At 46.4% G+C, this 13,822-nt stretch overlaps 1 protein-coding gene across 2 annotated transcripts in view; it reads left to right on the forward strand.

Annotated features, from left to right (window-relative positions):
* The window catches only part of MTOR (mechanistic target of rapamycin kinase), a 137,594-nt gene that overhangs the window by 33,554 nt on the left and 90,218 nt on the right, over positions 1-13,822 (forward strand). For both annotated transcript variants that reach the window (XM_060259562.1, XM_060259563.1), the window contains 6 exons: positions 4,201-4,368; positions 6,100-6,212; positions 6,938-7,100; positions 7,333-7,425; positions 8,550-8,696; positions 10,826-10,968. In XM_060259562.1, the coding sequence (XP_060115545.1) occupies positions 4,201-4,368; positions 6,100-6,212; positions 6,938-7,100; positions 7,333-7,425; positions 8,550-8,696; positions 10,826-10,968 (827 nt within the window). The remainder of the gene's footprint in view (positions 1-4,200; positions 4,369-6,099; positions 6,213-6,937; positions 7,101-7,332; positions 7,426-8,549; positions 8,697-10,825; positions 10,969-13,822) is intronic.

A 13,822-nucleotide genomic window follows, 5' to 3' on the forward strand; every position in this document is an offset into this window, starting at 1 on the left:
GGGGTGGGGGTACTCCCTCCGGTTCCAGTCCTGATGGCTCTGCTGAGTAAGGGCTGTTTCAGGCCTTTTGCCGTCTTCTTTGTTTTGCCTAGTTGGATCCTTTTTGTTGTTTAAACAATTTATTGGTAGCATATGGTTACAAAACTTAACTATTTCTTAATTTTTTTTCCCGCATTAACCCATATGACATTTCCATCCCCCCTCCCTCCAATGTTGACTTCCCCGAGGTTATAAATTCAAACCAATACTAAAGGCACTTCTAACTGCTCAAAGTTCAATATATATATTCTTACAACTAAAAAATTGTCCAATGTTTCTTTACTTTCCAAGTTTTCTCCATATATCCTTTAAATTTTCTCCACTCCCTTTTGAATATCTCTAAATCATAGTCTCTTAGTGTTCTAGTTAATTTGTCCATTTCACACCACGATAAAACTTTCATGGTCCAATCCCATTTCTCTGGTATTTTTTTCTTGCTTCCAAAGCTGCACGTATAAAGTCCTAGCAGCTGATAACAGGTACCAAATTAGAGTCCTATCTTCTTTTGGAAATTTTTCTAATTGTAATCCAAGTAAAAACGTCTCTGCAATTTTCTTAAAATCGTAGCCCAAAATTTTGGAGATTTCTTGTTGTATCATCTTCCAGAATTCTTTCGCTCCTAGTTGGATCCTTTTTTATCCCTTCCTTCCCCTGCTCTCCAGGTGAGATAAGCATCTTTCCTTGAGACAGTGCCAGATGAAAAGCGTAGAGCACTTTAATTTTGACGTGCTTGTAGGCTACGCATTAGATGCCCCCGCACAGTGAAATTTACAAGAGCAGTGTTAACGTCAAACAGGTCTGTTAAGGTAGAGCTTTCAGGGTTTATGGCATCCAGGTTTCCTTTGATGTGGTTAAGGGGCATCGCAGTGAGTAAAATGACTCTACAGAAATTGGACACAGTATGTGTTTGCTATGCATTGAAAGTGAGGGAATGGTGAAGCTCCACTGTATTCATACATACTTTGCTAAAAAAGCAAAACCATCCTGCTGAGGAAAAGCATTTTCCTTCCATGGTAACCCATGCTGGTCGTTGTGGCAGCCTGCCCCAGCAACTGCGTAGCAAGAAAACACATTTAGGACAACCTGGAAGAGAGAAAGGCGGGAGAAGGATTTTATTTCAAGGTAGTTCCAGGGAAGCATTTCTTTGAGGCTTTGCTTGTCAAAGAGAAATCAAATGTATCTCGCCACCCAAGAAGTCCAAAGTATTTTCTTTTGCTAACTCATGATGTTATGTGAAGCCAGGTTGCCTTTTGTGTAGCAGAACACTTAAAGAGTAGTCAGGCTCACTTTGCACTCATCAGAGCTTGAACTGACTGGCAGCTTTCTTATTTTTTTCCTGCTGCATTGAGATTAGGGCCAGTTATTCATTTCATTTAGTAGCCCTCTTTTAAGAAGAGGGAAGGGCTCTTTCCAGAGAAACACATCTCACTAGTGGAATGGATCTTTAGGATCTAGCTAAATTCCTCAAAGCAGTTGACAGTGTTTTAAAACACAGTCCTTAAGTGTCTTTCCCTGCCTTTTGCAGTCCCAGTAACCTTTGTGGTTCCACTGTAGTTCACCCACCCCACCCGCACCATTTTGCAATCAAAGAAAACTCTGTCCCCAAAGCATTTTTGGACAGAGTTGCACATGCAAGCTCATGAACAGCTATCTCCCCCATCCCTGGGGATGGGCCAGAAGTAAGGGGGGGGGGAGGAATGCTTTTGCCTCCAGTATGATTCCATATGTGGACTCGGAGGGGTAGGTAGTGTCCTAGGTGATGTGTACCTGAGGGGTGATAAACATGTGGCCCGAGGGCCAAATCAGGCCCCTGGAGGACTCCTGTCAGACCCCTGAGCAACTGGCTGCCATCTGCATAATGGCTTACTTTGCAAGGCTTGCTCAATTGCACAGGAACTACAGAGCAAAGCCTCTGTTTTCTCCATTGGCTGAGGCTCCTTCCTTGGGGAGGGAGGGAGAGTTTGCTTTGCTAGGCTCTCCCAGTTGCACAGCAGAGCTCTGGACAGAGCTCATATCCAATGAGTTCATATATATATATATATATATATATATATATATATATATATATACACATACACACACACACACACACACACACACATCCTGGGGGAGGGTGTGTGTGTGTGTATGGATGCCATTTCTTTACTGTTATATGCTAGAGAGAGAGAGAGAGAGAGCGCATGCACAGGATATCAACATTCTGTCTCACTTCAGAATGGGAAAGTAAGAGAACCTCTGTGCAGATGACTGCATCTCAGTGGCAAGGCGGACTTGTCTGTGTCCTGACTGCATCGCTGAGTTTGCCCCTCTTTGCTCTCCCTCCTTAAAAGTTGGCATTTGTTCCTCTTGGGGAGGGGAGGGAAGCAGAGGATTGCAGTAGGAGAAACCCTTGCCGTAATAGGCAAACCTGTCCTTCTTCACTGACGCTGAGCAGTGCAGCCTGGTGGGAAAGAAACAGGCCGTCACTATGTAAGGCCTCCATCATAATGAGGGGCGGCTTTTCTACAACTCCACAACAATGTCGCTGAGGCAGCTTTCAAAACCTACGTGATGCTCCAGCGTTCCAGTTCTTGCTTCCCCGTCCTGGGCAGCTGGTCATTGTGGGGCCTTGGATACGCCTGCCGGTGTCACTTTTGTGTTCTTACCTGTACTGGGCATCGAGCTCCCAGCTTTGGACAGTGCCACATTGGTGCCAGCCCAAAAGGTGAGGAGCTTGGGAGTGACCTTGGATGCCCCCCTTTCCATGGAGGCCCAGATCACGATGGTTGCCAGGTCTGCCTTTTGTTATCTTCAGCAGATCAGGCAGCTAGCACCATATCTATCCCCCAAGGACCTGGCTACAGTGATCCATGCAATAGTCACTTCCAGACTACTGTAACTCGCTCTACGCTGGCTTACTCTTGAGACTGATCCAGGAACTGCAGCGGGTGCAGAATGCGGCGGCTCGCCTGCTGACTGCACCACTTTTACGGGTGGGCATTCGGCTGGCGCTCCGCGGTCTGCACTGACTGCGCATCGAGTACCAGATCCGCTTCAAGGTTCTAGTGCTAACGTTTAAAGCCTTACGCGGCCTGGGACCAACGTACCCGCGGGACTGTCTCTTTCCATATATGCCCAGAAGGTCGTTATGTTCGACCTCCCAACATCTGTTGGCCGTCCCCGGCCCAAGAGACCCTCATAAGAACATAAGAGAAGCCATGTTAGATCAGGCCAATGGCCCATCCAGTCCAACATTCTGTGTCACACAGCGGCCAAATATATGTGTGTGTGTGTATATATGTGTGTGTGTGTCTGTGTGTGTGTGTCTGTGTGTGTGTATATATATATATATATATATATATATATATATACACACACACACACACACACTGTGGCTAATAGCCACTGATGGACCTCTGCTCCATATTTTTATCTAACCCCCTCCTGAAGGTGGCTATGCTTGTGGCCGCCACCACCTCCTGTGGCAGTGAATTCCACATGTTAATCACCCTTTGGGTGAAGAAGGACTTCCTTTTATCCGTTTTAACCTGTCTGCTCAGCAATTTCATCGAATGCCCACGAGTTCTTGTATTGTGAGAAAGGGAGAAAAGGACTTCTTTCTCTACTTTCTCCATCCCATGCATTATCTTGTAAACCTCTATCGTGTCACCCCTCAGTCGACGTTTCTCCAAGCTAAAGAGCCCTCGCCTCAGCTAGGGCCAGGGCTTTTTCGGTCCTGGCCCCAACCTGGTGGAATCATCTCCCTATTGAGATCCGAGCCCTACCTGGCTTATTAGCCTTCCGTAGGACCTGTAAACCGGAGCTGTTCCGCCAGGTTTTTAGCTGAGGCTGCAAGCATCCATTCTTGATCTGGTTGGCCTCCCGGGCCAGCACTGTCACATGTGCTAGGAATTGGAATAAAAACTGCCATCCCTGTGAGATATCATGATGCGAGATGGCTAGGCTGGGCAATAGGTGATGTCATGCTAATCTGAGTGCCGTTGAGTTGTCTGTTTATAAAATGTTTTTATTGCATTTTATTGTTTTATGATGTGTTGTACTCCGCCCTGAGCCCTCCGGGGAATGTGCGGAATAGAAATTGACTTAAATAAATAAATAACCGGCTTGTGGCTGAAACAGATCGTAGTTGTCCTCAGCTTCGCTTTCTTCCCCTCCTTCCAGGACTTCTGGGTTGTGAACAACTCAATACAGAGCACCATTATTCTCCTCATTGAGCAAATCGTGGTGGCCTTAGGAGGGGAGTTCAAGCTGTACCTTCCTCAGCTCATCCCGCACATGTTGCGGGTCTTCATGCATGACACCACCGGCATCCGCAGCGTCTCCACCAAGGTGAGCATGAGGCCGAGCAGGCCTGGGGGGGTCTCCTTTGTATAGCAGACAGATCTGTCCAGGTGGCTGTCTGGCTGCAATCCAAAGCCAGGTGTGGTGCAGAGATGCCTCCAGTGCGGTAACCATGGCGGGCGATTCAATGGAAGAGGAGGTGGAATCCAAACCGCATCTTTCTGGAGATCTGTTTACTGTACAAGCAACTCTTGGGCGTTCATATACCCAAGGACTAGGGTTGCCAAGTCCAATTCAAGAAATATCTGGGGACTTTGGGGGTGGAGCCAGGGGCAAGGGTGTGACAAGCAGAATTGAACTCCAAAGGGAGTTCTGGCCATCACATTTAAAGGGAACTCACACCTTTTAAAATGCCTTCCTCCCATAGGAGTTAATGAAGGATAGCGGCACCTTCTTTTGGGGCTCATAGAATCGGACCCCCTGGTCCAATCGTTTTGAAACTTGGGGGTATTTTGGGAAGAGGCACTAGATGGTATATTGCAAATTTGGTGCCTCTACCTCAAAAACTAGCCCTCCCCCCCAGATACTCGCAGATCAATTCTCCATTATTTCCTATGGAATAAGTCTCCATAGGGAATAATAGAGTGCCCAGCAGACATTTCCCTCCCCTCCCCCCGCTTTCTGATGATGCTGAAGTGGGAGGAGGGCCTCCAAATCAGGGGATTCCCTGCCCCCACCTGGGGATTGGCAACCCTACCAAGGACAAAGAGCCCTGGATGTTTTTTTTTTAGAAATTACTCTGCAGGATTTTCTTGTTTGCTGTGGATATGATGTGCTGGAATACATTCCCCAGAAAGAGTGAGGTCGTATGAGGTTATTATAGTCTTTTGTCCTGGGTAAAGGCGCCATTGGGCATCTGTTGTCCACTTGTAAATGCCCCTAAATCAGTGGTCCCCAACCTTTTGGCACAGGGGACTGGTTTTGTGGAAGACAATTTTTCCACAGACTGGCAAGGGCGGGGGGAGGGAATGGTTTTGGGATGATACAATTGTGCACTTTATTTTGGTGTGGTTGCTAAGTGTGCAGACTCTTATCTGGGAGAACTGGGTTTGATCCAATGTCTTCTTATTATCATTATTACATTGTATTATATAATGAAATAATTATACAACTACGGCCCGGTTGCTAACAAGCCATGGACCGGTACTGGTCCATAGCCCAGGGGTTGGGGACTCCTGCCCTAAATGGACTATTGGCAAATGCACAGGGTCCCCAACCTTTTTGATCCTGTGGGCATAACAACAAAATGGCTACCGCAGGAGGCGGTATGGTGGGTACAGCAACAAAATTGCTACTGCAGGAGGCAGAGTCAGCCAGAAAATGATTGTCTCAGATCCTTGCGCTGTGGAGACGGTTGCTGCCGAAGCAACATTTTTTAAAAAATCTGCACAGCCTTGCTTGGCAACAGCCCTACCTGGCTCCACTCACTTCCTAAAAACACTTGGCAGGTGCCAGAAAAGGTGTCAGTAGGCACCAAGGTGTCCCTGGGCACCACACTGGGGATCCCTGGCATAGCATTTGCTTCATGAGCTTTTTTCCCCACCAGTATAAATTTGCCTGGGCAAGAGAGTGATTGGGATTTGCCCTGTAAGCTGACATTCACTTGGACAGACGTTTAAGGAACAAGGCAGTGCATGTTCTTCTCGGAAGCCTGCTAATGAAGCAACTTAAATTAACCGTTTTGGAAGTGGCTCTTCATTTGTTGGGCTTTCTCTCCAGCTCCTGAATGCCATCCAGCTGTTTGGAGCCAACCTGGATGATTACCTGCATTTGCTGCTCCCTCCTATAGTAAAGCTCTTCGATGCACCAGATGCCCCGCTAACGGCTCGCAAGTAAGCACCTGTCCCCTCCTCCTCAGCAGCCGAACTCTGCAGATTTTTTTGTGGCTTGCATCCCTGACAGGGCTGCCCTCCAACCACATTCTCTTTCCGATCACCAAGTGGGAAGAAAATGCTCATTTGAGGTTGCCGTTATAGAAGGGAAAGCAAATCAAGACGGACTGCATGTCTCCAGTGGGGGTTATTGAGAAGTAACTACTACACTGCTCTGCACTGCTCTGCAGTGAGCTCATATCATCACTAATGTGCAAAGGGGTGCCATTTTCCAAGAGGAGAGCATCCTTCACTTATGGTGTAAAGCTGCCTTTTGACTCTGATCCCTCTAACTCACCATCATCTTCTCTGACTGGCTGTGCGTCTTCAGGTTCTCTGGCAAAGGAAGGCCTTTCCCAGGTTTTGATATATGAGATCCTTTAACTGAAGATACTGGGGATGGAACATAGGGCCTTCTGCATGCATAGCACAGGTTCACTATGCTTAGCACTAAACTGTGGCCCCTTTCGATAAGGATTTTTATGAACATATGAAACTGCTGTAGGCTGTCTTAGCTCCTTGACCTATCTGCCTCGTTTCATGGGAAGCACCTCTCCAGGGTCTCAGACAGGGGTCTTCCACAGAGGTACTTTTAGTTAAGAGTTGACTCTTGGAACCCTTTTCATTGAGCTGAGGACCCCTCTTGAATGCAGCACTTTCTTTTTCTTTTTTCCCCCTAATTCCAGAGCTGCCTTAGAAACTGTGGACCGCTTGACAGAGTCTCTGGACTTCACCGATTATGCCTCACGGATTATCCACCCAATAGTACGGACCCTTGACCAGAGCCCAGAGCTCCGGACAACTGCCATGGACACACTCTCGTCCTTAGTCTTCCAGCTCGGAAAGAAGGTTAAAAAAAAAAAAAACCTTTCCAAAATGCAAAACTGATCAGCTGAAATTGAAGTTAGTTGGTATTAATCCCTTCCTTCCTCTAATGTACAGCTCATCAGGTTTAACAATATGTTTCCCCAACAATACACTTTTGCAGGTGGTCTTTGTTCCTTCTAATGGGGACAGTGAAGTGGGTAGATTTAATCGCAGTCCTGCTGAAGATGACTTATTTTTGTTTCTCCTTTTACAGTATCAGATTTTTATCCCAATGGTGAACAAAGTCTTGGTGAGGCACAGGATAAATCACCAGCGATATGATGTTCTCATATGCAGAATTGTGAAGGTCAGTTAGTGGGGCGGGTGGGAGGGCTTTGCAAGTGAGGGGAGTGTGGTCTATTAAATCAGGTCATGGGAGTCCTTCATTTTTGCTTTCCATTTGCAGGTAATAAATTTCATCGTGGTCGTGTGTGAACAGTGGTGGTCAAGGCCTACTGTTTCATTCTGTGTTTTCATTCTCCTTCCAGTTTAAACAAGAGAAATATATATCTGGCCTAGCCTTCTGCCTGTCTGCCCTCTCCTTTCATTTTCTAATTAAGCTTTTCATTGATCTGATTCAGAAGATAAAACCGAGCCTTTTTGATATGTAGCTTTCAGCACGTTGATCCTTCTTTGTTTGTTATGTGGTCACATGGCTTTGGCATTGCACACAGGCATCCAGGGTGGGTGCTGTGAGAAAAGCACAAAAGAAATAAGTAACATCTGTATTTAATCATTTGCAAAACATATCTGCAAGTTCCAAGTGCAGATAAATTACAAAACACCTTTCATTTTTGGGGCCCCACTTCTGAGCCCAGAATAAGCTACCGAAGCAGCTTGTCGTAATTTAAAATACAGTTGTAATATAATAAAAGGTGCTTGACAATGCAGTTCTCACTAAAGCCTAGCCCCGGCATGGGGAAGGGTGCCTGCCTGCTGAAGCTGACCTTCAGAATTTCCCTTAGTAATTGGAAGGAGGCACTGCCAACTGGAGCTGGATTCAGGCACAGTGGAGGATACCTGGTAGCTGCCTTCTTTCTCTCTCTCTCTGGCTGTATCTGTTGATGCCGTGTCCTTCTCAGCACCCACCCCATTTCCTTTGAGACAGTCCTAGCTAGTGCGTGAAAAGTCATGTTGCTCTTTGCTTAATTTTAGTGCAACAAAACTGCTGTAAAGCTGCCATAAAGCGAACTGCGGGAAAATGCAGCAAGGTACAATAGGAACATGCCTGAGACAGATGAAATTTAAAACATAAATTGGATGGACACCTAAACTACTGACCCTGCATCTTGGCAGACTGCTTCAGTCACCCTCGCATAGCCCCAAATAATGTGTGAATGGGAAGGAGCAAGGCGGTACAAGGCCCAAACTGTGCAAAGCCTGCAGAGCCAGATATTGGCCTTGGTTAATATCCTCTCTGTTCTGAATTAGGGCTACACTCTTGCCGATGAGGAAGAAGATCCCCTCATCTACCAGCATCGAATGCAAAGGAGCAACCAAGGAGAGGCGTTAGCCAGTGGTCCGGTGGACACAGGTCCCATGAAGAAGTTGCACGTCAGCACTATCAACTTGCAGAAGGTAGGTGGGGGACGGGTGCCGCTGCATCAGGAATAGAAAGAGACCCATTCAGGCCCTGCAAAGCCAGCTGATGGCAGTTTATTCTGCACAAAAGAATCATGACAAGCCAAACAAAAGGTGGCCTGGTTCAAAATTCCAATCTGTGCTTTATGCTCATTGAGAAGCTTTTTTTTTCCCCCTCAGTCACAGCAACGGTATGCCAGTTGCCTCCTGGTTTGATGAAAAGAGGCTGAAATCAAAACATCTTTTGCCTTTTCCTGTACAACGTAAGAGTCGAAGGCTGTGAGGCAGGGGTGTCAAACATGCAGCCCGGGGGCCGAATCAAGCCCCCAGAAGGCTCCTATCAGGCCCCTGAGCAACTGGCTCTTGTCTGCTTCCTTCTCCATCTCTTGCTTCCTTCTGCATCTCAACTTGCTTTGCAAGGCTTGCTCAATCACACAGGAGCTGCAGAGCAAAATCTCCATTTTCTCCACTGGTTGAGGCTCCTCCCCCTCCTGGTCCCCTGGGGAGAGAGGGAAAGAGCCAGAGCTTCCTTTGCCCAGTTCCCAGGATCCCACGGGAGAGATACAAAGAAAGCACCTTTAAGACCAACAAGTGTTAATGTTTTAAGCATGTTTTGAGTTTGCTTAGAAAAAAACCTTTAGTCGTGTTTTCTGTGCCCTTTAAAAAGTTTATATCTCTGCTACCTAATCTTAAATAGGTACCCTGCCCGACATGTCCTGACCCCAACAAGGTCTCGTTTATGTCACATCTGGCCCTCATAACAAATGAGTTCGACAGCCCTGCTAAGGCCACTAGCCAGGAGCACGTCTAGCTGCCCAGGAGTTTGCATTGCTTGTAACGTTTTCCACTCCATTGGTTCTTGATTGTGCATTAATACAATTGCATTTAATGAGTGTGATCAAAGTGTATCCCTTGGCAAGAACTGAACAGAGTTGCCTGTATCTGAGACTCCCCTTTTCACCGAACTGTGAAAGGGGCAGGAATCTCACCTGGTTGACACTTGGAATGGATGTGGGATTTTTTTTAGGAAAGCTGTGTGGTAGTTTGGAGCACCTTTGTGATGCTTCAAGATTAATAAATGTCTTCCGGCTGTTTTTCCCCTTGTGTGCATTTGATACCTTTGCAGTGCTAAAATAAGTTACCTAAATGAAGACTTTTGTGAGCCTAAAGTTCCTGGCCACACAAGGACTGCTGTCTCTCTGCCTGAACCAGATTTCCCTTCTCCAAATCTGCCTCTGTGAGGGGCTGATCATTCCACATCAATTGTGATTGGATCGTTCACTTACCCAACAGTTAGAAGACTTGCATTCCTTCAGAGGAGGCTGCATGTTGTATCTCATGAGTCCCTGTTCTGATGTCCTGCCTCAAACAGTCAAGGAGACATACCCAGAACAGTGACTTATGCAGTGGTGGGGCCACTGTAGGTAAGGAGTTCTTACCTCTTCCGTGCTCTTAAGCAGTCCTTTTCAGATGCAGGAATAAGCATGCCTCAGATTTTTAACTTGAGGGTAGGAGTGGAAGAATACATCCGCTATTTGACATTTGGGAAACAATCTAGATGCTTTGTGGCAGAGCTCTCTGCTGTCACTTCAGACCTGCAGGTTGGGGGACAGCAGGCTTGAATGGTGTCTTCTGTGTGCAGGGTGGGGGAAGCCCCTACAAAAAGATGGCAAGCTGAATGGGGAACAAGAAACCGCAACTTGCTCAAGTTGGCCAAAGCAGCACCCTAACCAGTAGCCTGAATGGGTTCAGGCACATTCTAGTGGCTTCTGAGGCGCTGAGTTGCCTTGCATTGCAGAGGGAAAAAGTCAGTGTTCAGTCTCCATATCCAGTGAAGTGTGAACAGTTAATATTGTTATATTTCAAATGAGTTGCTGTACTGCTGCTGGAATGCCCTTTCCCCCCTCTTTGAACCCCCACTTACCGTTTAGAATAAAACTCTTTATAAACTTGTTTAGCTTAAGATATTGGTAAATGGAGATGGAGAAATCCATCTGTGTTTGCATTTAACTGAATTGTAGCACTGGTGGGGAAAAAATAAACAGTGAGGGAAGGGAGGGAGTGCGTCAAGCCAGCCTGTATACCCTGCTTCTTCGTGGTCAATGAAAGTGTCCTTTGTGTTCCAGGCCTGGGGAGCGGCAAGGAGAGTTTCCAAAGACGACTGGCTGGAGTGGCTGAGGCGGCTGAGCCTGGAGCTGCTGAAAGATTCCTCATCGCCGTCCCTGCGCTCTTGCTGGGCTCTGGCCCAGGCCTACAACCCTATGGCCAGGTAATGGCATTTCCTGCCTCTCCTCCCAGTGCCCGCCTGCAGCCAAGGGCCACAAGGAGGGGGAAATAGAAGGCATTCACAGACTCCGTTAACTACCGTCTAGAGGCAAATAAAAAGCGTTTTGGGAATCTGACTCGGTGGCCAGCTTTTTGCTGACTGGCAGCTGCCTGAGGTGTGTTCCTTAGAATCGAGAGAAGAGAAACCTCACACTTTTAATATGCCTGCTGCTATTTCCAGTATGTGAAAAGTGAGGCTGGAGAAAATATAATAAAACGTAATCCTATACAGGTCTCATGGCTCCAATAAAGAGCTAGGCTGGGTGGATTTAGCAAACACTCCTTCCCTACAGCTTGGCCGTCTTGTTTCTATGATAAGAACATAAGAACATAAGAGAAGCCATGTTGGATCAGGCCAACGGCCCATCAAGTCCAACACTCTGTGTCACACAGTGGCAAAAAATGTTATATACACACATACACTGTGGCTAATAGCCACTGGTGGACCTGTGCTCCATACACTGTGGCTAATAGCCACTGATGGACCTGTGCTCCATATTTTTATCTAAACCCCTCTTGAAGGTGGCTATACTTGTGGCCGCCACCACCTCCTGTGGCAGTGAATTCCACATGTTAATCACCCTTTGGGTGAAGAAGTACTTCCTTTTATCCGTCTTAACCTGTCTGCTCAGCAATTTCATCGAATGCCCACGAGTTCTTGTATTGTGAGAAAGGGAGAAAAGTACTTCTTTCTCTACTTTCTCCATTCCATGCATTATCTTGTAAACCTCTATCATGTCACCCCGCAGTCGACGTTTCTCCAAGCTAAAGAGTCCCAAGCGTTTCAACCTTTCTTCATAGGGAAAGTGCTCCAGCCCTTTAATCATTCTAGTTGCCCTTCTCTGCACCTTCTCTAAAGCTATAATATCCTTTTTGAGGTGCGGCGACCAGAACTGCACACAGTACTCCAAATGAGACCGCACCATCGATTTATACAGGGGCATTATGATACTGGCTGATTTGTTTTCAATTCCCTTCCTAATAATTCCCAGCATGGCATTGGCCTTTTTTATTGCAAACGCACACTGTCTTGACACTTTCAGTGAGTTATCTATCATGACCCCAAGATCTCTCTCTTGATCAGTCTCTGCCAGTTCACACCCCATCAACTTGTATTTGTAGCTGGGATTCTTAGCCCCAATGTGCATTACTTTGCACTTGGCCACATTGAACCGCATCTGCCACGTTGACGCCCACTCACCCAGCCTCAACAGATCCCTTTGGAGTTCCTCACAATCCTCTCTGGTTCTCACCACCCTGAACAATTTAGTGTCATCCGCAAACTTGGCCACTTCACTGCTCACTCCGAACTCTAAATCATTTATGAACAAGTTAAAAAGCATGGGACCCAGTACCGAGCCCTGCGGCACCCCACTGCTTACCGTCCTCCACTGCGAAGACTGCCCATTTATACTCACTCTCTGCTTCCTATTACTCAGCCAGTTTTTGATCCACAAGAGGACCTGTCCTTTTACTCCATGATTCTCAAGCTTTCTAAGGAGCCTTTGATGAGGAACTTTATCAAAAGCTTTCTGGAAGTCAAGGTAAACAACATCTATCGGGTCTCCTTTGTCCACATGTTTGTTCACCCCCTCAAAGAAATGCAACAGGTTAGTGAGGCAAGATCTTCCCTTGCAGAACCCATGCTGAGTCTTCCTCAATAACCCGTGTTCATCAATGTGCCTACTCATTCTGTCCTTGATAATGGTTTCTACCAACTTTCCCGGTATTGAAGTCAGACTGACTGGCCTGTAGTTTCCCGGATCTCCTCTGGAACCTTTTTTAAAGATGGGGGTGACATTTGCTACCTTCCAGTCCTCAGGAATGGAGGCAGATTTCAATGAAAGATTACAGATTTTTGTTAGAAGATCCACAAGTTCAACTTTGAGTTCCTTCAGAACTCTCGGATGTATGCCATCCGGACCCGGTGACTTATTAGTTTTTAATTTGTCTATCAGTTGTAGGACCTCCTCATTTGTCACCTCAATCTGACTCAGGTCTTTCAACACCCCTTCCAAAATTAGTGGTTCTGGGGCGGGCAAAAAGTTCTCGTCTTCTACAGTGAAGACGGAGGCAAAAAATTCATTTAGCTTTTCAGCCATTTCCCTATCCTCCTTCAGTAATCCTTTTACCCCATGGTCATCCAAGGGCCCCACTGCCTCCCTGGCTGGTTTCCTACTTCTAATATATTTGAAGAAAGTTTTATTGTTGGTCTTTATGTTTTTTGCAATATGCTCCTCATAGTCCCTTTTTGCCTGCCTGATCACAGTCTTGCATTTGATTTGCCACAGCCTGTGTTCCCTTTTACTAATCTCACTTGGACTGGTTTTCCACCGCTTAAAGGAGTCCTTCTTACCTTTTACAGCTTCCATTACTTTGTTTGTTAACCACGCAGGCCTTTTCTTATGCCTGTTTGTGCCTTTCCTAACTTGTGGTATGTATTTTATCTGAGCTTCTAGGATTATAGTTTTAAATAGCGTCCAAGCTTTCTCAAGGGTTTTGACCGTATGTACCTTTCCTTTCAGTTTCTTCCTCACATGCCTCCTCATCTCAGTGTATTTACCCCTTTTAAAGTTAAACGTGGTTGTGGTGGTCTTTTTGGACAACTCCCTATTTATACAAACGGTGAAATCAATAACATTATGGTCACTGCTCCCAAGCGGCGCAATCACTTTTACATCTCTCACCAAGTCTTGGGCATTACTTAGGACCAAATCCAGGATCGCCCCACCCCTGGTAGGTTCTGAGACCATCTGCTCCATAGCACAGTCATTGAGAGCATCAAGAAACTCAATCTC

This window comes from Heteronotia binoei, chromosome 18, assembly GCF_032191835.1.
Source record: "Heteronotia binoei isolate CCM8104 ecotype False Entrance Well chromosome 18, APGP_CSIRO_Hbin_v1, whole genome shotgun sequence".
Classification (NCBI taxonomy): domain Eukaryota; kingdom Metazoa; phylum Chordata; class Lepidosauria; order Squamata; family Gekkonidae; genus Heteronotia; species Heteronotia binoei.